At 35.2% G+C, this 27,674-nt stretch overlaps 1 protein-coding gene and 1 long non-coding RNA gene across 13 annotated transcripts in view; one reads left to right on the top strand and one right to left on the bottom strand.

The window, feature by feature from the left end:
- Window positions 1–21,870, top strand: part of LOC142982390 (uncharacterized) — a 147,841-nt gene extending 125,971 nt beyond the window's left edge. The window contains exon 3 of the long non-coding RNA XR_012959982.1: window positions 21,550–21,870. This is a non-coding gene — a long non-coding RNA (uncharacterized LOC142982390). The remainder of the gene's footprint in view (window positions 1–21,549) is intronic.
- Window positions 1–27,674, bottom strand: part of unc79 (UNC-79 domain-containing protein) — a 139,289-nt gene that overhangs the window by 29,499 nt on the left and 82,116 nt on the right. For all 12 annotated transcript variants that reach the window (XM_076128863.1, XM_076128860.1, XM_076128859.1 and 9 more), the window contains 12 exons: window positions 27,336–27,446; window positions 26,149–26,287; window positions 24,144–24,298; window positions 23,480–23,607; window positions 22,755–22,967; window positions 22,062–22,290; window positions 21,532–21,695; window positions 20,883–21,073; window positions 19,797–19,959; window positions 19,123–19,347; window positions 18,628–18,750; window positions 1–18,320 (listed from right to left, as the gene is read on the bottom strand). The exon at window positions 1–18,320 is cut by the window's left edge and continues 29,499 nt beyond it. In XM_076128863.1, the coding sequence (XP_075984978.1) occupies window positions 18,147–18,320; window positions 18,628–18,750; window positions 19,123–19,347; window positions 19,797–19,959; window positions 20,883–21,073; window positions 21,532–21,695; window positions 22,062–22,290; window positions 22,755–22,967; window positions 23,480–23,607; window positions 24,144–24,298; window positions 26,149–26,287; window positions 27,336–27,446 (2,015 nt within the window). In that variant the 3' untranslated portion in view covers window positions 1–18,146. The remainder of the gene's footprint in view (window positions 18,321–18,627; window positions 18,751–19,122; window positions 19,348–19,796; window positions 19,960–20,882; window positions 21,074–21,531; window positions 21,696–22,061; window positions 22,291–22,754; window positions 22,968–23,479; window positions 23,608–24,143; window positions 24,299–26,148; window positions 26,288–27,335; window positions 27,447–27,674) is intronic.

A 27,674-nucleotide genomic window follows, 5' to 3' on the forward strand; every position in this document is an offset into this window, starting at 1 on the left:
CATTAACGCTGTCTAAATGGGCTTCTACGTGTTGGCTTCGGCCCCACGCATGCCTTCTAACAGTTAGGGTCTTTTCTGTCCTCAGATGTTCAACAAACTAACTAACTAACATCTTTTGATAAAATAATGATTTCCAAAAGGTTTTTCTTATTAAAAAATACCTGATACAAAGAACCGATAATATTAGATCATGCGTTACTTGTAACAGTTTCTGGCCGTGAAGCATGCTTACAAAACCACAGGTTTTGAATACTGCACGGTTCATAAGATTGGTGGGCTCGAATTAGACCAATTACCGCGGCCTCCTCTACAGACACCTTAAAAAGCGTCAATGTGATTACAAACACATCACCCAACCAAGATGGTAGTAAATGAATGTTGTGAAATGTCGGGGCCTCGGCGACCCCGCACTGCTGCAACAACTAGCTTATCTGAGAGCCCAGTTGCTACTGGTCTGGTCACGCAAGACATCTGAGGGAACACACCTCAATTGATTACGCACGAGCCCGTCTCAAGGATCTGACACACCAACTTCTGCGCAACAAGCACCCGGAATCACACAGCGCCCAAGTCGCCAGTACATCGGATAACGTGTAGACAGCAGTTCCACAGATTTCAAGCCAGGATTTAAGGCCACCGTTTAGTTTGAGATGTCTTATGACAATGCTAAGGATTGTTCTGGATAGTTAGGAATTACTTCTGTCGATCTGCTTTTCTGTTTTACGAATTTGACTCAAAAATGAAAGACACAAATCCAACTTTTGATGATTACGATTTACAGATGTATCAACAAGGACACTGGCTTAGCTTGTGAAATTTTAAATTAAATTGATTACCTTATTCAAGGTGTTTTGAACTGTAACTTAGCATGTTCATATATTATTTAATTTTTTTTATTACTGTGACTGGGAATCAAGTGTTCAACTTAAGAAAAGAACTAACGAGTGAACGAAAGATAACGTAAAAGCCTTATTTCACCAAGATCTACTTCGAGAATGAACCGACAAAAATAGCTCATCGAAAACTCAACAAATCTGGTAACTTTTTGGACAATTAGAACATCGAAAATAATGTGAACTTGTCTACAAGTCTCTGACAGGATCCATAGGATGTTAGAATAGTGAGACATATTCGGTACGCGAAATAGATTAATACAATGATGAAGACCATTAGAGTTGTGTGATCGATCAAAACAATAACAAAAAAGCTGTCATCACTATGGAGCTGATGGCACAATATGACATTTTGCCAATAACGTGCATTGCTTATAAGCAATGAAAGTCAATGCTCTATGGAACAAAGTATTTTACAAGATTCTTTTGCCTGGACTGAGCAACCGCTTGTGTGGACCCAATATCACACATATGAAGGTAACAGGGCCTATTCAAGTCCACCATTCGAACACCCGACTCCAAAACCACACAGGAGCCAAAAACTGCTATTTTGGAAGCATGGGAGACAAATACAATACGCTGCGATAGAATCGATTAATTCCAAATCTAACCACTTCACGGCCAGTGTGGATGCTGTTAGAAGAAAATATATAGGTAAATAAAACAATAATGTTATAAGTAATGCATGTCAAAGATCTTATTTTTGATGAAAATATATTATAAATTGAAATTACACAAAAAGACTTTTTTCAGATATTTAGGTAACCTTTTGCATTTGCATTGCATTATTTCAAAAACATTTTGGGTCGTGTAAAGTTTCCTCACGATTATTTTCGTTGCCTAAAGCTGTAAGTGACAATAATTTGTTGTAACTTGAATTTGTAAATGTTGAATCTTTCCTTGCCTATCGGTTTGCATAGTTTCTTGAAAAAGTGTGTATAGTAACAAATAAATTGCAATACAAAATCCCTTATGTTAATTTAACTAATACGCGTTCATTGCTAAACCATAAAAAGATAAACCATAATTCAGCAAAGAAATAGATGCAAGCCTGGAATCAACAATAGTTTCGTTTTTTTTGTTTGTTTTACAAAAATCACCCTCTTAGTAGCTGAAATAAGGTACGTAAACGCAAATAAACCATTTTTTTATTTTTACGTATGGCGTAGTCCGTATCTTTGTTTACATATGATTTTGAGCGCATATATTCATTTTGAAAATCGTGTTTAATAAGAAACTAACGTATTTTTTTTGTGATCGGTTAATTTTATGCTATATTTTTAGTTTTTAAAACCCGCACATAGCCAGCATAGCGGACTCAAGGTCAAACACTTTCCTCGTTCGGGAGACTCTTACCCAGCAGCGGGAAAATTAAGTGTAAAATAAAATCAAGGCTTGCATGTTGGCCTTTTAATTAATTATTTTCTTCTAACAGCATCCACAAGATGGCCGTGAAGTGGTTAGACTTGGAATTAATCGCAGCATAATGTATGTTCTCCCGTTCTTCCAATATAGCAATTTTTGACTCCTGGGTGGTTTATGGAGCCAGGACGAAGAATGGTGGCCTTGAACAGACCCAATTACCTTCATATGTGTGATATTGGGTCCACACGAGGGTTTTATCATTCCAGGCCATTTTGCAACAAAATTCTTGAAGAGAACTCTGAAGGCAACGCATGTTCTTGCAGACATTTGGTCTTTATACGTTATTATTTGTATGTATGTTGTTCTGTCGTCACATATGACTGCATTATTCTCTCTAGTGACAGCTTTACGTGTCATAGTTTTAGTGCAGCGTCAGCTCTCACAGTACTAATATTTTCACACAACACTCTTTGTTCCATGCTATGAATCTCATGTGGTAGTGGGATCAGCCTTGCTGATCACATGATTTTTCATACAACACTGATAGTCATGTTTAAAGCACGGTCTTGTTTCACGAGCCAGTTATCAGTAACTTTTCTAACATCTTGCAAATTTTGCCCAAATCTTGTAAGAACCAGTTGTTATGTATGCATTGTAGTCATTTTATCTGTTACATTATTTCTTTTATTTACTGACGGTCTGGAATCGGATTTGTTTTTAAGTTGACTCAATGGGTATATTTGTAGGTAGACGGTTCATTCTTCTCGAAGTAGATGCTGTCGTATTTTCTTTTGGTTTCTTGGCGTCATAGTACTTTAAATTCCGATTCATTGCATTTCTGATTACAATATAACGCTCTTCTTCCCAATTATTATTTAAAATGTGAAGGCTTTGCGCTTCAAGCATGTACATAGTTTGAAACTTCATCTTGTTTATAAGTTTGTAAGCCAAGTCCTAATGTGTCGCAGTTGAGGATTTAGTAAATCTTTTAAGTTTGTTTTCGTATCTTTCATTTTTGAGTAAGCGTCGTAAAACAAAAAGATCAGCGTCAGTCATAATTATCGGTGTATAGAACAATCCTCAACATGATCTCAAGATATAACAAAACAAACAATGGCCTTAAAGGCTGGATTGGAATCTGAGGAAATACCGTCTAAACTTTACACAAAATACTGGCGACTCAGGAGCCGTGTGATTCCTGATGCCTGCCACGTAGAAGCTGGTATGTCAGACTCTTGTGACTGGCTCGTAAGTAATCATTCGGGATGTGCTCACTCAGATGCCGTGCGGGACCAGTTCAGTAGTAATTGGAGTCTCTGATCAGCCAATTGTTTCAGCGGTGCGCGGCCACCGGAGCCGTGACATCTCCCGACATTCATTTATTACCATCATGGGTGTGTGGTGTGTTGGTAGTCACAGTGACGTTTTTTAAATTGTCTGCAGAGGAGGCCGCGGTAATTGGTCTAATTCGAGACCACCAACCAAGCCTCGTAAACCATCCAAGATTCAAAACTGTCTACATCAGAAGAATGCTTCACGACCACCGTTCTAGTTAAAAGAAATGCAAGCCTCAATTCATTTTTACACTACAGTAATTAAAATTTACCCGTTCTTCATTTTAGATGGAACTTTTTCCGATATTATATTGGTTTAAGTTGTTTAACGTTTCTGCCAGCTTTCGGCCCCAATTTACTAGATTATTATACAGGATTTGTATTGCAATTTATTATTTTTATTTCCACTAAATGAATACGTATGTTCACATTATATTCTTTTGCAATGGCATCTGTATGTGGCTTGTTATGTGTGATGGATGTTAAAAATCTGTATACCAACATATTATGTTTTTTCAGACACTTGCAATAATGTATAGTTGGAGTAGATTTTTTATTGTTACTCACGTTCATCAGATATTTTTCTGGGTATTTTGCTTGATGATATAATCTTGCCTATTTATTAAAGTATTTTAAGTTAAGTTATTTGTAAATTACGATCTTTATATGTACAAGGACCGTAAATCTAAGCTTCCTAAATAATGTTCGCCTTGCAGTATATATTCGTTTAATGTACATATTATTAATTAATCTAATTAGTTACGAACTTGATGCAAACCCTTGTAAAATTTATGTAATGTACAACTTATGATATTAATTAAAATCTAAGATTATCAAGCACGTTTAACGAAATAAGAGAAATGAGAAAAAGTATTGATAGGGAGAACGATATGAATTGATTGAAGATAATAAAATGTTATGATTAAATTACTTTGTGTCATGCTCATCATGGCTCAGTAAAAAACGGACGCGCGGATCGATCGCTGCGGTTAAGCAACGCTTGCCGAGGTTGTTCTGTAGAAAGTTCACCATATAACACATTCTGAGTTCCTCCGTGTTTCGGAAGGCACCTTTAATGGTGGGTTGTCGCTGCCCGGCTGTCATTTTCAAAGATCTTTTAAGACTGATTTATTTTGTTAGGATCTTTACCTAACAATGAGACAGAATAGATAAAGAAAAAGAGATAGAAGAGTGTCAGGTTCATAAGAATAACGCTACTTACTATAGTATTGGAAACGAAAATAAAATATTCAGACATAAATGAATAGAGTTCATGAGGAGAAGTGGCAATAAACGTAAGAAAATCTTTTAGAATTTTCTTATAACTGTAGTTGAATTTTATTGCAATGATCATAGTGATTGACCTGGTATGTTTTTAATTTATTCGTTTTAATTTAAAAAGCTCGTTTTGTATTGACCCAGGTATGTTTCACTTGAATTTAGAAACGATTAACAATTTGTTAGTCATATTGAGATTTATAATTATTCCAGGATATTACGGTTTTCCTTGAATCAGATAGCGAGAAGTATAGAAAAGAGTGTGCTTGATAATCACGTTTAAACGCATACCAGTTCCAGCAGAGTGTTTTTTTAAGAGTTGTTATTAAAAAAACTAAATAGTTCCCGTGAAATTATAGACCTTTAGTTTCATAGAAGTTTTTCCGACTTCTTCTTATTAAGATTTCGAATATTGCAATTTTATTGAAATAAAAAATTGGGTAGTTTCTTCTATGAGTAAGAATGTGCAGTTGCTCTTACCGGTGCCTAAACGATAGGTGGAGCGACCTTTGACGTAAATATTTCATAGATGGGTGACTGTTTAGTGGTTTATAAGTTGTATCAATGTATTTCAGAAGCCACTCTCTTAGTTTTTGAGATAACTGCACTGATCAAGCGAAGGTTTTCAGGCGGCTTGAATTTCTTTTACATAAGGTTGATGACATTCATATTTTTTTTATATTTGTTTTTTTTCAGCTCCAAAAAACACTCTGCATATAATTAATACTAAAGCACTGTAATTATACAGGCCAGTGCTAGTTCTATGTTAATTAGTGTCTGCGAACGTTTGACTGTGTCTCGGTATGTACAACTTATTATTTATTTATTTACTATAGTATAAATAATGAAACTTTGTTCGGTTATTGATTGATATTGACTGCTTATAAAGGTATTAATATAATGAAAAAATTGTCCGAAGTATGTTGTATTTTTGCAATTGGTAAAAAGCACCTAAATGCAGGTATTATTTTTGTTAAATTTTGCCTTAATTTTCACAAATAATAAGTGTAAAAAGATGTATGAAGTATGTTTTAACAAACAAAATACAATATAATATGACAAAATAAATATTGCAAGAACATAATATTTCAATCGATAAAAAAATATATTGGTACCAATAAAGCTGAGGTAATCAATACTTTGTGTTTTTAGTTCCAAGTTTTTAACTGCATTCAATAAATTGCCATAGCTTTTTCAATAAAAATCAAAAGACATAAAAAAATATAATCGAATCATTATTTATAACTATAGTATTTCCTAAACCTACAGTTATATTATCCTTATTATAACTTAGTCTACAGTACGTTCTTTGAACACTGATCGACGACACACGACTTATAAAAATACTGCAAGCAATTTTATCTGTCTTATTTCAATGTACATCTTATAACCTACCTTATACTATAAAAAAAAACTATAATATAAATAATTTTAACTAAAAATCACTTTGCCAGAATGTTTATTTGTTGTTCAATGTCTATCAAATCAATCAAGAGTTGAATTTTTGTTTTATTATTATGTTATGTTTAAAATAATTAACTGAATCAAGTAATTATAACTGATTCATTAACTGAATTTAATCATTAAATAATAATAAAATACTAGCTGGTTTGAATCTGCAGCTTTCGGAATGGAATTTAAACATTTTAAATTAAGGGATGCAATTTTTTGCCCTTGGATATAATTTTAGATATTATTTTTTTATTTTTCATTATGCAGATATTATTTGTTGAAAACGTTATAAATGAAAAAGATACATTAAATTACATGAGACATATTTTTGTATTTTTTTAGTTATTTATTTATAAAAATATATTCTCTTCTTATTGAATATTAATACTAATGCACTTGAATGTACAAATAAGTGCTATTCTTATGTTATCTTTTGGAATGTGTTTGCCCTGTCTGTTATGTACATTTATATACTAATTTATTATTAACTTATATTTATGGTCATTAACCCTATAATGAGCTGTGCTCATATTTTCATCTTAACTAATCACATCATTTATGACTTCCATAATACGATTTTCGTATTTCCTATATTATTCTTAATTCTACCCTATTCTATTTAAAATAAATACACAAATTTAAATAAGAATAAATATAAATGAATAAAAAAATATACTAGGAATCGAAATAAATAAATATTACGAAAAATAAATAAAATGAAATACGATATCGAAACGTAATCGAATGCTGAAAAAGTGTATAATAATTTATAAATAAAATATAATAATATATAAACCGAAAATTAAATAACAAGGAATAATAATAGAAAGTAATCATACAAACACATTTTAAGTTCTTAATCTATTTTTTTTTGTATTTTTTTAGTTTTTTTCATTATCCTAAGCTTACTAAAACTAATCCTAACTCACGGACCAAATGTTAAACAAATACCCAGCGGTGGTATAAATCAAACAAATTATTGAAAAATAAAATCTGAATTTAATGTTGTGAAAAGGAAAAAAATGTATTAAATAATAAACAATAATAATGTGAGTTTATTCGAATCTAGAGAATAAGGGTCTCAGCACACATATGGGATCGGAAAGGGATCGTCACCGTATCGCCTCGAGCCGTTCAGAATGGTTTGTATTAAACTCCCTACTGCAACGCACATTAATCGGAATAATAACGTAATCGCCTCGCCTCGGAACAGGCTCCGAACTTGAATTCCCGCGCTTACGGCTCATCGTCCCCGCGCTTACGTTTCTCCGTCCCCGCGCTTACGTCTCTCCGTACCCGAGCTCACATCTCTTCGTCCACCCTTTCCCCTTTCCCCTCCCGCGCCTGCTAAAGACGCCGCCATTCGCAAGGAGTATTTCATTCGTGTTGGGCGTATGTTTTATTTAAAATTTTAAGTTCGATTCAAACACAAAATAACGATGCAAAGGGAGAAACTTATTGAAGAAGTGAGAAAATATCCATAAGCGAGGCGTAAGCGCGGCGTCGCCTAGCCGTAGCCGAGTTGACGTACAGGCGCTGCTGATACGCTTTCGTTACGTGCATACGGTAGGTTGACGCCTGGTTGACAGCGAGGCGAAAGGCGTTACGGTTACGATCCCTTTCCGATCCCATATGTGTGCTGAGACCCTAAAAAGGGATTTTTAATAAATTATTTAACGAATTAAACTTATTATAATTCACGAAACGTTGCTAAAATAAAAAGAATCAGTGCAAGGACAACTCAGTCTCTTGGCGACTAGTCTGTAAGTCACTTGAGTGACTACGTGCATAGGCTACGATTTAAAAGGACTTAATAGTCGCCAGCGACTGTCAAAAATCATAAAAAATTATAAAAAAAAATTGAATTTGCGTTTTTAACGTAAGAAATTAATGTTTACTGTACCTATAACTATGCCTAAATGTAACCTTAAAGCACTGCTTATATGTACATGAGTGCCACGCATTTCCTTAACTATTTCAAGGATACTGCAAATCGCCTGGAGAACCATAGCCTTACTTGTCGAATACAAACACTTTTGCCCACCTACATCGTCTGAAAAGAATTTTCACTTTAGTAAAAATTCTTTCAGGATTACTAAAATTACTTATATCTAAATAACTATATTTGATATAGTTACTGCTAAGCACCAGTATTTAGTGTTTTTGTAGATTTTATTATGTATTTTTGTTTTGTTTTCATTCATCTGATGCAAATGTTTCTTTTCTGTTAATATTGAAATCAAAATTAGAATAGAATTTTCGAATTTTGCAAATGTTGATAATGTATATAAGTTTTTCATTCGATTAAGAAATATTCACATGGGACGTATTTTCAGGTTTTGCAGTTTTTTAGGCTTGTATACGTTCTGAATGACATGTGATGGTCGGTAAGATTTTCTACCGATCGTGAAAAATGTTTTTTCTTATTATCGAAATACGCCCAGTGTGTAACTTGTAATTATTTTCGCTTAGCAGAAAAACACAATTAATTTGCCGCTGAACTGGATAAATTGTAAGAAATATATTTATCAAACCAGCCGATAATTAAACCTATCTTAACTTAACCTACCTTAAATTTATTGTATAAAAATATATTCTCTTTTTTATACAAACTTATCCTAATGCTTAAATCAGAGCCTTCCAAACTTAATTTTACTGCGATGCCCAGAAGAAATTGCCACGAAACAATCCTATTATTTGTTATAATTTTTCTGGTGTAATGTTGAATAATTGTTATCACGTAAAGGGTTTTTAATGTCATTGGCTTCAGAATTTTTAGTGAAATATTTTTCAATACGCCTTACGATGCCTAGTGATAATGTTGCCACTGGCATAGCTTAGAAAGCCCTGAATTAATATTTTTTTTGTTTTTTTTTTACTTTTATGATATTTTTTGGGATTTTTTTAACTTTTATGTATTTTTTTTGGGTTTTTTATTACTTTTATGTTTTTTTTTGTTTTTCTTCTTTTTTATTTAAAAAAATATACTCTTCCTTATACCTATCGTTATTACTATACTTATGATTAACTACACGAGCTCAGCTCAAGTGTGCCTGCAATCTGAAGTAATCCTTTGACTCGTCTGCTTCTTGTTTTTATGTGCAATGTACAACTTATATTAAATGCATCGAGTACGGAGATAAAGCGTATTAATCCTATCTTTTTACATCCATCATCCATGTTGTTAAAAACATCCGTATTTTGTTTGGTATTGGTACTTTTTATTCTGCGCAATTATGTAATTTTTGGTTATAGGTGGTCGTATTTAAATATGATCGATTAGCAACCGGATTCTGAGGCACATTTAACGGTTTATCTATTCAATAGCGTTTAAGCTGATGACAGTTTGAGTAGACGAGTAGACAGAGAGTTTGAGTAAACTACCGCTAAATGTGCCTCAGAAACCTGGCATAGGTGTTATGCGCTTAGCAGACAGCGGGCAGTGGTGCACCGGACATTTTATCGGTGGTCATTGTTCTGCCCTTCTTCTGCCCCGTCCGGCCCGCTCCTGCCCGCGGGCATGACCGCCACGTTAGTATCTTGCCGGCCATGGAGTTCTACGTGTCTATTACATAAGTCTTCATATTTGTACGGTGTATTTGTCCGGCACACCACTGTCCGCTGTCTGTGTAGGTCTTAAACTGGATGACTGCTACGGTGGAGACAGCGGCGCGGGGAGAGACGCGCGTTTATGCATGTGTCGCAGCTAAGATGTTAAAATGGTATTTAATTGCACAGTTACTCTTAGACTACGCCATTCAACTATGCACCTAGTCTTGTAGCTGAATCTTTAAATGTGTGACCTCAATAGTTAAAGTAGTCACTTAACCTGAATTACCATCGCACCGCGTGTTGTGAGACGAAGTATATTTCTGTAAGGATGACAAGGATCTGTTCTTTTCTGGTTACCATAGTAAAAGTTCTGCTAAGTTAGGAATAAGATGAACGAGGAGGCGTTGTCCAAAGATCTTTTCTATTATTTGTTTCATGAAACATCACAACTGGCTAAGAAGCTTCTGTAATGTCGGATTAAAGTTGTATGTGGCCACTCAAAGCAGATCGCCTCAGATAATTTAGATGGATTTTAAGAGTTGTAGTATGTATTACGTCTTTGTTAAACTTTCAGCTATTTGACATTAGTTTCGCAACTTATTTTCGGTGTCACCTCGTCATCAGCGGACTAACAGATATTTAGATTTGTGGTTGAAAGCTAACTATGCAATAAAATGTCCTTTATCTGAGTAATTGTTAGTACTAGTTTAATTGCTGCGACAAATATATTAATATCGGCATATTTTCAACAGAGACGCGGGGAGCATCATTTCACAAACACGCGGCTCCCCGCGCTGCTATCGTCTCCATGTTATCATCCAATCTAAGACCTTCGTATGAAACCTTGTGCAACAGTACACGTAGACCAGAATGACCGGCCGGTAGACCACCGGCGAACAAGACACCAACCACGTGGTGATCAAGCCCGCGGGCAGAAGAAGGCTATAAAGGGCTTAAGAAGGCTTCTTTGGTTGTAAAACAAATGACCCCGTTTTAGTTTCAAAGTGGTGTTTGTAATCAGTACCAATATTTTAAATGTGTAAGTCACTTTGTTAGTTTATCATCATTTTGGGTCAGAACAGTTCATTTGGATAACGTTTTGTACGGTGATTGAATCTCGGGTAAAAAACGCTGATAAAATGTGATTTGTCAAAGTTAACGTTTTTAAACTCTCGCGACTAGTATGTACATAATATTATAATGCAACAAGTCTTAAAGGCGATTGAAAATTAAAGGTAAGGATACCTTACTTATGAAGTATGATTTTTGAAGGCTCTTTTCTTTTAAGCCTTGCGTTGTTATTTTTCTTTTTTAATTATGTTCTACCCAAGACATCACATCAGTAATATTTATTTATTTTGCAATGCCGAATTTTACTTGTAGCAAATTTTGTTAAAAGGATAAATAGCCAGTCCGTACTCGATGCGTTTTATCTTAAACACGACAGCTATATTTACAAATATCGCGCTTTATATTCTTAAAACATGTTTAGATTCTATTCAGAACAGCCAATCGTTTCCTTTGTAATGTACAACTTACATGCTAAGATACTTCAAATAATGTTGTGTAACGAAAAGGTTTATGGATTAAACTGGGCAACTGAAAAGTCCTTGTTCAAAATTTGTAGGTGGAAATGAGTGATTTTAAATTTGATTTTATATTATTCACCTGTATTTCTTTATTAATTTAAACAAATGTTGAAAAATAATTGAGATTTTTGTAATGATAATATTTTTGTTAACGTAGAATATGATGTTTGGAGCTGCGAAACGTTTTTTTGATGTAATTAGCTTTTGAATTGAATATACAAACAAAAAGCGACGTTGGCTTTTTTGACAAATAAAAAAATGGAGTTATTGTTCGATTAAATTTGTTTTTTTTTTCAATGTATGGTTTAATGGTATCGTAAAACTTTCTGGAACACATCGTTTAATATTTGTATGTCTTTTAATTGGACACAAATTAAAACCATAAAATGAACAAAAAAAATAGACTTCGAAATCAATTTAACTTTCTGTATGAAACGAAACATTTTTTATATAAAAAAATATTCATTACTATTCTTAATAACGAAACAATTCAATTTAATATTAGTAACTTTGTAAAAACAAAAACAAATAGATAAGGCATAGAAACGCTTTTTGTATGCCTAAAAAATCTTCTAAACTTGAAAAAAAAATTGATCAAAACTGTCCAATTAAAAAACATAATCTTTATATCTAGCTAGCCTATTTAGCCTAATCACGAGCATCGCTTCTGTGTTCCTATATATCCTATAATCTACATACTAACTTGTGTGTTGTTCACTTATCATCATCAAGTACAACTTAATGTCGAACTTAGCCGTAGTTTGATCATAAAAACCATACGGCAGTCAGTTTCGAAGATCTTTAACAGTTGGTACAAGTAACCAGAAGCTTGAAAGGCTAACAACCAGTCTTACTCATAGGTATCGTGTTATAACCCAGGTAAGTGGATTGTGGAGGTCCGATAGGCAGTCGCTCCATGTAAAATACTGGTATTCAGCTGCATCGGTTGAGACTAGAAGCCGACTACAACACAGTTGAATGAAAGGCTAGACTGATGATCACAAAAATTATTAAGCACCCGTTTTAGGAAAATATGTTGAATGTTATTATAAATAAACCAATATTTGAAAAATATAAACAATTGATTCATTGAGGTAAAGTGCTTATGATTGTTCAAATTACAGTTCGTGAATTGGAAGGTAGGGTCAATGAGAAGAATTGGTAAGAAACTCCTTACCCCTTCATTAATTTGTTTTTATAGCCTAAATTGATACTTTGCAAAGTGAAGGACAGTTGAAGACAATGACGAATCTACTGTTATTTTGGCGTGACATCTTGCATAATATACATATATTAATAATAGTAAAAAACAGACAATAAATTATCTGTCAGAAACGTCAAAATTATTCCTTGAAAAGTAAAATAAAATCAATTAAAAGTTTTAAATTGAACGTTGTGAATTTTATGATCAAACCACGATTTCTAGAATTAATTCTAACCTGACCTTATCTATCACGATTACAATGTACAGGTATCGTGCAATATCAGTATCCTAGTTATATGTGGGTGAGCGCATAACCTCTTCAAATATACAATTTTATTTCTATATTAACTAATCTATTTCCTATTGTTGGTTTGTTCACACGTCTGTCAACCTGACAGAAAAGCCTGTAGATTGAAAAGCTGTTCATTCAGAAGGTAAACAGGAATATTTCATGTTACAAAATTAGGGAACTTTTTCAGTGTCCATACAAATTCGATACGAACACTTTTTCGCAAGGCTTTGCGATAGAGCACAGCTCCTGATCGATTTTTCGGCTTTGTATTGTGATATATATTATATGATGATTAGTTATGTGTAAGCAACGTTATAGTTTCAGGTCGTATTACTTGTGTAAAGTTCTTTGAAATGCACAGTATGCACACAGTTGATTCAGTTGTTTAAACTGTTGAAGGCGCAGTATTGTGCCTTAGTTTACACCTATTCTTAAGCCTAGGTACGCACAAGATCACAGATGTTAATTTCAGATGTTTATCAGATGTTAAGAACTGCCTAAATTACGTTTTATATTTAAATACGATACAATATCTTATACCTAACGTATTATCGATATTGGATATGCTCTTGATGTGTTCTTATAACTATTTTAAAATACAATTACTTAAAGCTATTTAATCCTAACACGTCCTTAGGTATGTACAGGAACGCGGCTTAGCTGTAACACTACTGTTTAGATAACGTCTCAGCAACTGTTTTATTATTTATGTACTTACACTTACAATACTAGACTATAATTACTGTACCTACTTACTAAAATATTGAGCAATATGGGAAAAATAAAACAAAAGTCCCTTCCCCCACCGAGTAAAGTCGTGATATCGAAATGGGAAAGTTTCCAGGAAAAAGAAAACATTTATAATTAACAACACAGCAAAAGTTTAGTATACAGAAATAATTTGAGATAAATAAAGATAGGCTCATTTCCAGTAGTAGGGCACAAAAATTTGGTAGTTTTTTGAAGGAGAGTATAACAAGAATGTAAAGTAAGCAAAGAAAATGCAAATTTTTTGAGAAATAGTATATTTATGTGAAAGGAAAATAAATTAATGTTAGAGGTATCCCAACTTTACCCGATGGGGACTGTTACGTATTTAACTAAAACTCTGAATTTCTGAAATATTCACTTAAAAAAAAAACAAAAATTAATTAATTTAATGATTAACGCTAAGGGTATCTTTTGTGCAGGTGTTCGGCACACACGGAACATTCTCAGCGAGATTTAAATCGCCTTGATAGTCTCAGTTGGTAAAAGTTGGCTTTTAATCAAACTAAAACACTTTTTTACCCTAATTTTTTGTTAAATGAATCATGGAACGAAACAAGTAAAACGGACGCTGTTAAAAAAAATATAAGAAAGAAAATAAAGAGTGTCTTTAGATAGAGATAGCACCATACACTCTATAGCCTTGTCCCTTTCACACGATAGAACTTCGATCGCTTAATCTTACTTTTATAGTATACGATATTTAGAGGTAGTTATAGATTCTCTTATTATTACTTAACTAGTTAGCCTAAGCACGATGTAAATATGTACAGACATCGTGTATTATTATCTTATAACCAATCAAGTGTGACAATCTGACGATCTTCCAATATACAGGTACTAGTCTAATTGCAGGATTTGTTATTTTCAAGTAAATTGTATTTCAAAGACGTATTGGTTTTTGCGTATGAAAAATAAACATATAGGTGTTTTTATTTCGATTTTGAATTTAACTTATTTGGATGGCTTTAGTCGCATACAGCTAGTCGTACCCGCCGGTTGGTAAGCAATCTGTGGGTAATTAATTTCCATAGATGGGTAGCCGCAATGTTATATAAGCTGAACGTTTTCATGCCTTTGAGGGTATTTAAAGTCTGTTCCGGGTGTTCTCAAATAAGTTTTAAGGGCGGCTTAAACAACTTCGACATTAGGTTGACAAGTAATCATAATTATGACGAATGAATTAGCTTAGTTTTGTATTGCTAGGTTTATTTTTATCATCCGAAAGGCATATGTATTCCTATTTTGGTTTTAAGTCTAAACTGTTGAATATATTTTAATAACAGAGGTTGGCAATACCCTAAAAAGAAAATTATAACTGTTTTATAGAACAGTGACAAAATGTCGAAATCTGTAAAATATGTAGTTCGGAAATATGTGTTTTCCACAACATGACTTTATCCACTCATCTCTATCAGCCATCAACTCCATCTTAACCTCTTTAAATCCATATCCTCTTTCACACAATCCATCCATCTTCTATTTCACTCTTCCTTGACCCGCATAATTTCGTAATAATTAAAATAATAAGGTTCCGTTTTAACCCTTTTCATACGGAATCCTAAAAATGAAATTTATAGCGATTAAAGTTGCAAATAAGTATTTAAAAGCAATTTTTGTCATTCATAAGTAATTATGTTTTCTAATTATATTGACTCCGTGAAAATCTTTTCAGTAAATTTACTTGAATATTCGAAATCCTGCCTATTCCTAAATAAGTATAACTAAACTAACCCTATAATATTACCTAATTTATAAATAATTACTTAAGTATATATGTACAATCCTTTTGTTCTTAATTATAATTTGCATAGCATACCATACTTTTTTTTTTCAATATATGTACAGGTAATTGACTTTTTCAATTATTTTATGTTAACTATGATATCTGTAATGCCTTTTTGGTCACTTGATTCAGTGACCTCATTGCTTAACTTAATAAGAATAAAGGTAGAACATTTTTTTGATTTCGAGTAGAAATTATATCCGGATATGGTTGCAGATTATAATTTTGATTGTAGTTTGTCGGCGAAAATGTGGAATTAATATCAATACACTTAAGTGTATCTCTTTTATCCTATATAGATTATTAGAATCTTATCGTGTGTTGACCAAAGATATTTATGTATAAATTGTCGAAAGAAAAACGAAATGTATAACGCTTTTGACCAATATTTTTGTGACTGACTTGGACGACTAATATGCTCTTAGTCCCTCTCATTACGAGAGGAGGCTAGTGCCCAGTTGAGGTCACATATGGCCTAAATGCAAGTATGTGACAAACATAAAAAAATATATCTTCCATACTAAAGTTTACGGTAGAATTTCATAACCTTAGTTGAAAAATACTATATGAATTAAGTTTAGAGTATAATTTAATATAGTTAATTTTGATAACTTAATTTGTCGGTCGTTGATATTGGTTTTCTGATTCCAGTTTTCACCGTTTTACTCGTATTATTTAGTTAGTTTGACTGAGTTTTTCATTTTCATTTGATATATTTAGTTTCTTTTGATAACTTAGCTTGCTGATTATTGTTTTTATCGATAGTAGTTTTGCCGCTTTAGTTATGATTTTGCCCTATTGTTATGTCTGTTCATGTATTGACAAAATAAAACGAATCTTAAATCTGGTGTAATCCTATTAGATTAATTTGAATACTCCACTATTTTGTGTTCTTCTTAAAATCTAAACTTAAAGTTAGTTTAGAATCTGTTTTTGTAGCTCAGTTATTTATTTTCTATTTTATGAATTTAATGTATACTAAAGATGTACGCGCGTCGCGCAGTTATAAATTATTTTGGTTTGAAAAGGTTCGCATGGAATCCAAAATCTTGTACTTCGATCCTAAATATTTAAAGTCCTAATATTTCCTTTGATGTTTTCTGTTACCAAAATAACGTCGGTTCGGTTGGAATATTGTAATTAGTGAACATCTTATATTACCATTATTTCTAAAACACCTAATTTAGTAGGCGTTTTCGTACATAATTCCTAAAGCTACGTATCGCCGAATGAGTCGACAATAAATTAGGTTAAAACCTAGTTTTCGCTTAAATATGAGTAAGATTGAATTATCTTTGTCAATGTACATCTTAATACTAAGGCTAACTCAGTATTGAATAAACTTGGAAAAGTAATATTTCTAAAGAAGATTACTTTAATACTAACTGTATCTCTCAACTATTTTCGTCTAAATTAGTTCAGTTATTTACTCTATAAGCTTTTTTTGTACTTGTAGGTATTGTGGGAGTAAGTTTATTCAATCGTAAGATTAGCCGGTGTTACACAACGGAAACGTTTGTGAAGTAAATAATAGCGTTATATACAAAGCCTATCCATTAGTTACACAAAGTAATTTTTTACATTTTCATTCCCCAATGTCGTGTTTTTAATCGCATTAATATTGTGGTTGGCTTGAATTATAACGATAACTTAGGACCAGTGGCGGTCTTACCCGGGAACGGAAGAAGTCACACGCACCAGGCCTCTTATTCCAGGGGGAAAAAGGGTGGGTCCTCTTAAAGTCAACAGGCTCGTCAAACAGCTTGGATTTGCTAACCCTTATCGATTATGCTCATATGTTTTGCCTGAGACTTCCTTGAAATTTTTCGCCCCGGGATTCGGGAAGACTTTTATTCGCCACTGCTTAGAAAGATTGGTAACTATCGTACCGAATGTCATTGTAACAATTCCAAAATGGAGCACTTTATTTTAAAGATGCTCAATTTTTCTTGAATTTATAAAATTTTATGTTCCTAAGTTTGCCAACCAACAATTTTATAACATATTGAAAAAATCCTTGTATTTTAATCTTTATACTATTATTTAGTAATAGAAAACTCTAATACCTATATCATCTAAATGACAACAACACTCAGAAACAAACGTTTTAAACGAATAAATGGTAATACAACCATGTAAGACCACAAACATCTATACTAATCGGCACTCAAACCGGTTGAATAAAACTATAATATTTTCAATTACTACACTAACTAACTCTATTACTAATGGCTAATATCACACACGAAAACAAAAAAATATTTTATCAAAAGTCCAACCTACACTTGGGACCTTAACTTTCCCTTATTTTAAAAGAAAACTCTAACCGTAGAACTATAATGGGTAACTTTTATCTATTTATTTGAAATTCAAACGTTCCTGAACAGTATTAAATAAACAATTTTTTTTCTGCAGCTACAGCTGAAAATCAGTGCTGTGCCTAGCACAGCGTATACTGAGCTGTAGCCCTATGTTGCACATACATGTACTGACTAGTTATTCAGTTTTGAATTTGTGATGTTCCTTTATGTGTAATAAAAATGGTAAATGGTTTAAGACCCTTGTCCAATAGTGGTGGAGTTGAATATCAAAAGTGTCCGTTGCGTAATCTTTATTATCTATCACTTACATAATTAAATGAAGTAGAAGGAGTGTGGCTGCAGTTCTAGCTGCGCCATCTTGGCCAGCAGGCGGTGCAGGCGGCGCTGCGCGGCGGCGGCCGCGGCCGACGACGCGGCGCGGCACCCGCCCGCCGCGGGGGACAGCGAGCGGCAGCGGGCCAGGCGGGCTGATACGTGCCGGGGCATCTGGGGGGAGGGAGGAGTTGGGTAGTGTTTGACAATAGAAATATGTTGATGACAGTGTACTTGTTGGCTTTAGGTCATGTCGACTGGCCAGTTACGAAAACGAAAATAAAGCAAAGGTAAATTTACATGATGTGTCTTAAAGGTTTTTTGGTATTTATTTTCTTTTTACTAAGTTAATGCCAGTCAATTGGTATAAGAGTAACAAAAACCGGTGTAGTTTTGACAAAATAATCTCATATCTTAATATCAAGGCTGGCTAGACCATCATATAAGTCAATAAGATACTTCAAAGTTAAATAATACTTACATTGAAAAGCGGTGAATGGAGAATCGGAGTCCATAGAGGCAGAAGTTTATTGAGAACTGTCGAGTTGCACTCCAGTAGAGACTCCAGCAAGCTTAGGAAGTGGAGGTTCACCGTTTCTGCCAACTGGAACAATAAGGGATATTGAAGATTGCAAACTTTTGACTTAAGGTAGATTTGAGTTTAGAGTTTAGAAACCCACATTACTAACATTGAAATTGAGATTCAAGAAAATGTAAGAAACCTGTAATCAGTTCTTCTCTGCGGTTATTAAAAATAAGTAAAATGGTTAGCCAGAACTTGGTTAGAATAATGAGTGGAAAACCCAGCTCTTTTCGTTCTGAGAGGAGACCCATGCCCAATCGTAACCCAATGATCACGATTCAATAAGATTTATTCTGACTTCCCAAACATCGAATGAGCCATTTTCTCTTAAGTCTTCAATTTCTCCTCCTACCTTTTTTAAACAGTATAAACAAACGTGTTTAAAGTACTCACCACTTTGGACTGCACAGTCACTTGCAGGATACTAGGCACGAGTTTGCACCAGAAGTCTAGCAGGATACAGACAGTTGTGTTGTGCGGCTCGCTGGACGGCAGCGCGGCGGCCGCTAGCTCTTCGAGGTATAATGTCCACAGCTGACACAGTACGAACGCGTGGAGTAATGCGTTCATGCGCTGACCCGTGGCTTTGGTCTGTTCCACGTAGGATGACATGATGGTCTGCGGAGATAGGAGGGGGTTAGGTTGCTTGCTAGTGAGGATGTGTGGGATAGTTATAAAGGTTGGTGGTAATTGTGACGCTTATTTTGAGTATTAGGGTACAAGAAATCTACTTAGACGGCAGATTTAAGTGTTAAAAAAGGAATACACTGCCAATTTTTGAGCAGATTTTTACGAATAAGTGGAATTTGATGAAAATTTAAGCCGCGATCATACTTTTCGTATGTAAATAAAATGCTATCGGAGAAATTTTATAAAAAGAGTGTAAAGTCCATTTACTAAATTTGAGAAACATCCAATTATTTTGGTGTGACGTCTCAGTAAACTACAAATTGTTTTGTTTCTTAAGTGATATTGTCCAAGTGTTGGCATAGATTTAAGCAAGATGAGGCTTATAACCTGCCGTGGGTATGATAGACCTGTGAATGATGGTGTTGATGATGACATACCTGTATGTAGTCAGTGATGTGGCACGTGGCGTCCTGCGGCACGGGCTGGTGCAGGGGCAGGTGCGCGTGGGTCACGTGCTGCGTGCGGCTGTTGCACAGCGCGCCCATCACCAGCCACGACACCAGCCGCACGCGCCCCACGCACTCGCACACCTCGCGGGAACTGACACCGACATCATACCATGTTACAATCTTATAGCGATACTAGCTGACCCGGCAAACGTTGTTTTGCCATAAAAATTAAATAAAAAAACATTGTCCAGCGGACAAAATTGTGAATCTAAACCATCAGATTCCCTTAAACACACACAAAAAATGTCATCAAAATCGGTCCAGTCGTTTAAGAGAAGTTCAGTGACATACACACTTACAGAAGAATTATATATATAAAGATGAGTTCCTTGAAACAATCTCCTACTACCATCGAGAATTGATACTCCAAGATGGGAAACTCTTGCACCTCAAAGCCAAAAAGGTGGGGACGGACATTTCACGCTACCTCTCGTATGTGTACGTGGTATGCCTAAAAGTCGACGAATGCTATAATTGTAAATTTTTTCGTCGTATAAACTTATCAATGTTATACCAAGAAATGTCTTCACTTCATTTTTAGCTACATAGTGGACAGTTAATTTTACGTATACATAACCCAACGTGAATAATTTTTTTATGATAATTTTGCATCGATCTTGTCGGAGACTCGGAAAACAATTCTTTAACAATTTACTTCTAAGCGACTAAAGTGGAGCACACAAACGTATATCAGGTATCAAAATTAGATTTGGGTTTGCTAGCTGTCGAAGAGCTTACGTCAGGACACAATCGTACTCCGAGTCACTCTCACTAGATACCGTGAGATATCATCATCATTGGCTTATATTTATCTAATCTAGAATAATGTGGCGTCAGGTAGAACTAGCACTTTTTCGTTCGTGGATCAAAAGACCTATGCGTGAGTGGCGATCTTTTTGTGTTCTGGGCTGAAGCTTCAAAAAAATCCTCTTTAAAACCTAAGAACGATTTCCTGAAGGTAAAAATAAACTAAAACAAATTGACAGATCACCAAAAGTTTAAAAAACTACTTACCCAGGCAACGAAGGGCTCAACCACGGCGTCATGTGCCGGGACGGCTGCGCTCGATCAGTCCTCCCCCTAGAATGTTCCAGAGCGAGCTCCATGGCCACGTACTGCGCGATGCCGCCCTTGACGATGGCGCCCAGCGTGTCCTCGTTGAGGCAGATCAGGTTGCGGTTCACTATTGACTTTGATACTGAGCCCTGGGGACAATGGTGGGTGGTTAGTTTGGTTAATTTTGAGGGTCAGAGACGTTATATTTTGGTGTGATTGATGAAGGGATATAATGAATGAAAAACTGTATAATTTTTGACAAGTTAAAACAAGATTGACTTAATTACTGTTATAATTTATATAGTCTTGGAGCTTATAAATTGATATGCGATACTCCTGCTTTATTATTTGAATCGAGTGACTTTTTTGTTACTTTTATTTTTAACTTCCCAACTGCCTTTCATCTATGTAGTATACAAAAAATCGCTACTTAATGTTCTTTAAACCGTAAAATTAATTTAAACTATTTCCAAAATAGCAACACCCTGTATTCAACACTCTTCAAAATATCAACAGTTTCTTCCTAAAGACCCTTTCAAACGAACCCCTCTTTTTTCCTAAGGCACCTCTTCCAAACCAATTTCCAAACACTGCAATCTCAACTCACCTTGATCTTATTCAGCAGATGCGGATCCTGCAGCAAGTCTATCATGTCGGGTAGATGTGGTCTCATGCAGTCCACCGCCCCGGCCGCCACGTCCCTCGCGTCCGTGCCTGACGCTAACTCGCCGCCGGAGAGCTGAGGGGGCAGGACTAGACGACAACCGTGACCTGTGGACAAAGAAAATAGGGTGAAATATCGAGAAAACTAAGGTCGTTGAGGTGAAAAGGAGCTATGACTGGTGATCGGAAGGTCTCAAGTGCCCAGATTGGTCAAAGTGCAAAGGTTAAAATTGACCAGATGATGACAAGATGAATTTGACAGCCAAGTAATTTTTTTATATACTAACCCTCTTATTCATAAAAATATATGAACTTAAAGGCTTATAAAGTGTTTTGTTTCTTTCACTCCTTAGCGAAACGAAATAGAGAAAACATATTTTAGTAGTTGTTTAACTAAAATAGGTTTATAGTGGGTTTATGAATAAAAGGGTAATCCCTAGAAAAAAGCAAATCAAAAGCCATCTTTCTCCTTACCTTGCAACACAAACTGTATCAATATAAACAGGTTATCATCAGGTATGGTGGTCTTGGTCCTCAAGGCCTGCACCAGTTCGTACACCAGCACGCGACACACGAGCAGCTTGTCTCTGTCGCGCGAGAACACGCGCGTGCACACCATGCTTAACTCCGATATCACGGACAGCTTCAGCACGAAGTTCTGGATGCCGTAGCTTATGATCTTGGAGATTGGTTCTAGGATGCTCTGGGGAAGAAAAGGATTTGTTAGATTGTTTCTTGGTAAGCTAAACCAGCTGGTTTTGAGTGGAAGTGATTGATGAAGAAGGAAATTTATAATTCAAAGTGTCTTTATTGTGGTGAGATTGGAAAGTTAAGTTCAGAAGTAAGGAAAAGATCCATGATTTTGTTAAAACGTTATCTGTTTATACATATTGCCATTCCATTTAAAATGGGTAGGTACTCCATTTACATTCAGAGTCCGGGGGCACGTTATCGATCCATGTTCAGACTAAGCGAGTAAATCAAACATTTTTTTTTGATTAGTAGTGCTATAACAGGAACTTTGTCAGATACTAGAAGTCATCAAACATTTAACATCAACTTTTTTATCTACCATATATATCGATAAGAATGGGGTAACTGGTATGTGGAACGGATATGAATGGATCTTACATGAAACAAACAGATATATGGGAACTGGCATCTTACTTTATGGTTAGCAGCAGCAGGTATCCTGAGCGCGGCCGTGGCGGCCCGCAGCAGCGGCAGCACGTCGTCCAGCTGCGCCAGCTGCAGCGCGGCGCCGCGCAGCAGCGCGTCCAGCGCCTGCACCAGCGCCGCGCACGCCGACATGGGGCCCAGCGCCTCGGGCGCCAGGCACTCCAGGTACATGGCTATGTTGCCCGCTATCACTGTGATTTGCTGTACAGAGGTGAGGTTAATGAGTTTCCTTGTTTGGCTGATGTTTGGGTACTTGGTGGGGAGAGATTGTGGTTGATGGATGTGTATCTTCACGTATTGATAGTATGATCATGTTCTGATAGCATATAAAAGAGACTACACAGTCTTCATTCCCACGATCCACCAAAGACCCTACCCTCTTCATCCTACTCGTACTAATCCTACTAATATTATAAATACGAAAGTTTGTGAGTATGTAAGGATGTTTTTTACTCTTTCACGCATCTTCGCATTTTTGATCCGATTACGAATTTGTAATGTAGGTAGCTGAAGACCCAAAATAACACATATATTTTTATCTAAGAGTTCCCGAGGAATCGGGATTTACACGGGTTTCCACGCAGACGAAGTTGCGGACGGCCTCTTATATTTCATACATTAACGAGTATAGTTAAAAGTCATAACAATATACCTATATCAAAATTAGATCACAATCATGATTTGATTGTCTATAGTTTGCCATTGATACTTACATCAATAGGTAGAGTTTTCTTCGAGTTGAGATGTTCGACGACTAACTGCAGAGGGCCGCACGGGTACAGCTCGTTGAAGTCCACGAAAGCCTGCGCGATGCTCTTGAAGAACATTTGACGTTGTTTCTCTGTACACAATAGAGTTAGTTTAGTAAGTTTTATGAGGATTTAGTCGAGTATTTGAAATGCCGCTGTGAAAACATACTACGTTATTTATTCTTTGTCTCTTTTAAACATTTAATAGTGGTGTGGTCTTGGTTAGCGAGAATTTGTTCCTAGTCTAATACTTCAAGGGTAGTTGATGGTGATCGTCTACAGTTTTAACATATTAATGCTCAGAAGTATTGTTTTCTTTTGTTTCGAAATATCTGTTATAAGCACGATATAACCAATGTGACCATATCGAGAAATAAAACTATTATTTTGTTTTATTTCTATTAAACAAGTTAAAGTAATTCAAATTTGTGTTACAGTGCTGTTAAATTAGCCACTATAGTTCGATATAGGCATAAAATCCACAGTTATTCAACTCTGTATACAAATAAATAGATAAATAAAGCTATCTGATACGAGACTAATAAATCTATTGGTTTTACTAGAATTCTTTAAAGCTTTAATCTATCCAACCAACTACTTAATCAATTCCTGAAATGTATATACAAACCTGGAGTCCGTTGCAAGAAGATCTGAAGAAACACATTATTAGGAGCCAACTGATGCAGCACACATCGCAAGAACTGATGTGCCACAAACACAGCACTGCCCGGGAGACGGGTGTTCGTATCAGCCTGCCAGGAGTAGTTCCCTAGCTGTACCACCCTAGGAACATAGTGCAGTCAATTAAGCTTAAATTAGGTAAGAATCTCGGAATTCGAGATACCCAGCTGTAAGTCTGTAAATACTTGTATATTGACACCCTAAAAGTTGTCTCAAAACCTACATATGGTAGGGTGTACGCAACTATAAAATTTCAAGGTCCAAAGTCCCAAAAACCGGTTTTTTGAGCTTTTTTTGTATATATCTCATTTCCTATGGAATTTTTGCATTCGTATTCATTACCAATATTGTACAGTATAAAATTCTCTACAAATTTTGTTTGAATTTTTTTTTTTACGGTGAACCGTTTTCGAGATAGAGGGGGGAGAGCGCGCGGTCACAGGATCATTTCAAGTCAACCGGTGCCTCCGGTCGAAGATGCGCCATATATATTATAGTTGATGAACTATCGATAAATCAATGATTAATAAATATTTGTCAATTTCTATTAACTATTACATTATTTTTTATAATTTTTTTCATAACCTATCCACTTTTTATTCAGTAATAATTAACTTATCAACACTTACCTGCCCATGTAATTGCAGAATTTTTCATGAAAATATAGGCACTATATTTGAATTTTAACCTAATTAATATTAATAACTTCTTACATGATGAAAAAAAAACAAATAAATCAGTATTATTGAAAAGATATAGATTTAATATAATTATGAAGAAAATGATGACACCAATGACTTTTCGAAGTTATGTGTGTATTAGAAATAATTGTCACATGCTCCAACGGTGAAGGAAAACATCGTGAGGAAACCTTGCTTGAATAAAATTTGTTAAATACATTTATTGAGGGCATGCAAAGTCCCCAATCCGCACTTGGCCAGCGTGGTGGACTCAAGGCCTAACCCCTCCCTCATTACGGGAGAAGACCCTTGCTCAGCAGTGGGACAGTAATGGGTTAAATTTATATATTATTATAATCATTGATTTATCGATAGTTCATCAACTATATATGGCGCATCTTCGACCGGAGGCACCGGTTGACTTGAAATGATCCTGTGACCGCGCGCTCTCCGCCCTCTATCTCGAAAACGGTTCACCGTAAAAAAAAATTCAAACAAAATTTGTAGAGAATTTTATACTGTACGATATTGGTAATGAATACGAATGCAAAAATTCCATAGGAAATGAGATATTTACAAAAAAAGCTCAAAAAACCGGTTTTTGGGACTTTGGACCTTGAAATTTTATAGTTGCGTACACCCTACCATATGTAGGTTTTGAGACAACTTTTAGGGTGTCAATATACAAGTATTTACAGACTTACAGCTGGGTATCTCGAATTCCGAGGTGAACTTACTATAATGACTGGACTAACAAGAACAATGGTGTTAGAACTGAAATATTCTTTACATAAACAATATTTTAACACCTTTAAAATCAGATAACTTCGTGGCACGATAAAGGCCTTGCCACGTTATTGATCTTGCTGTTCTTTTCTTATCATCATTCTTGTGTTTTAGAAAATGGGTTGTACGAAGTCTAAATGAAAATTAAAACAAAGAAAACTTACTTAAACTTTTTTACTAAAAGCTTTGGCCATTTCACATTTTGTTGTTTAAATGTAAATTCAGAGGCCGTTTATTTTGTTGCTAAAATTTTCGCTACTCAAAATTAGTTTAAGTAAATAGTAAATTTGTATTTTAGTAACTTCAATTAAGCCAAATATTTCACTTGGCCGTAGTAAAAATTCGTTAAAAAGTTTTTTGATAATATAAGTAGAGTCAGGCTCGGCAGCATGTTCAAAATACTTTATGAAGATTTTGTGATATTCTATCGTTTTGGTGATAATGTGATATCATGATAGTGTAAAATGAAAGTTGTTAAACTCCCACCTGCTAACATTATGCAGTAAAGCCGGCAGCATGCCTGCAGCAGCCGCTGGCTCTCTGTGCACGAAGGTAGCCAGGACTATGATGCACAGCCCCAACTCCTCATCGCTGTACTGTTCCACTGCTGTGCCACATTCAGCACCTTGCGACAAACGAACATTAGTGAACCAGTGTATTACAAACAAAAAATAGTAAAAATTTAATTGTGGTAGATCAGAAATACCTTAGTAGACTACCATTCTTTAAGGTCGCATCTCTAGTATATTCCGAATTAATGTATATGTCTTAGGATAAAAGATTTTTTATACAGTGAATGCTATTTCAATATTGTTAGAGTCCGAATTGCGTAAAAGTTGTGCCGTAAATTTAGCATAGTATTCATTTACTGGCTGGTTTTAGAAATATCTTTGTATGAATTACAAATCTTTCCGTGTAAGATTTCAAAGTTACTGTCTGACTTTACCATCGCTTTTGAATATATGTTTAAAGACTATTCGGAAGGTAGAGCAGATAAGTAACCAGGTCTTAGTATTCACTTATCACCATATTATTATACTAATGAGTGCGCTTGAAGAATGAAGCTTAATTGAAGGTTAGTAAGACTCAGTCTTGTTTATCAGCAGCAGTCACATGTACCGAATTTAAGAAATGTGACACGTTAGTAACACGGGAATCATCATGTTTTATTGTATAGTTTAAAGTAGAGTGTGACAACTTTAGCAAATATGTTAACTTTGTCAATAGCCTGTGTTCATCCATTTCAGATAATTCAGGTTTTCGCCACAAAAAAGAATATTTGTATGAAGGACCGCTTCGTTCGTGGCTAAAAAGGTAAGCGGGACTGTCTATAGCGACCGTATTTTTAGCAGTTAAAAGAGCCCAAAGTCGACGGTGAGTTGGAGACGCGTAAATATTTACTTAATTTTACTGAATATAGGCTTTTAAGATTTCTTATCTTTGCGGTTCAGGCCTCGACTCTTCGATCAGTTTGATCTCTTGCCTTTATTACTTAAATCAAATCTAAATATTATTCAATGCAATTGAATTTATCAGTGGACAGGACAGGCGTGGAACTAATGAACACGTCTGACCAAACGCCTCTATATTTTATCAAGAGACGAGAGAGAGGACATAATTGACCTGAAGTTGTCACACTTTACATATCTATGAAGTCATAGTACAACACTCACATCGGTAGCACAGCACGGTCTCGCCCTTGGCGTGCTGCGCGTGAGCAGCTCTCCGCCCGGCGCGGGACGAGCCCTCCCACCACACGCCGCAACCTCCGCCACTGCCACACTCTGAGGGAAGAACATTATATTATAGTGGTTTGTTCATACATTTAACTGTAGTGTTACAAGTGGCACGTCCAAAGTCGATCTATAAAATATTACTAATTAAGATAACGATCGATAAACCACGTCATAGGTATTGGGGTTGATCGATTATGAAACTCTGAGAAAAGAGAAGCTAACGAATATTTTTTTATTTGTTGCCTTATAGTTAAGCCAGCCTATACTTTTACCATG

The sequence above is a fragment of the Anticarsia gemmatalis genome, chromosome 21 (genome assembly GCF_050436995.1).
Source record: "Anticarsia gemmatalis isolate Benzon Research Colony breed Stoneville strain chromosome 21, ilAntGemm2 primary, whole genome shotgun sequence".
NCBI lineage: Eukaryota > Metazoa > Arthropoda > Insecta > Lepidoptera > Erebidae > Anticarsia > Anticarsia gemmatalis.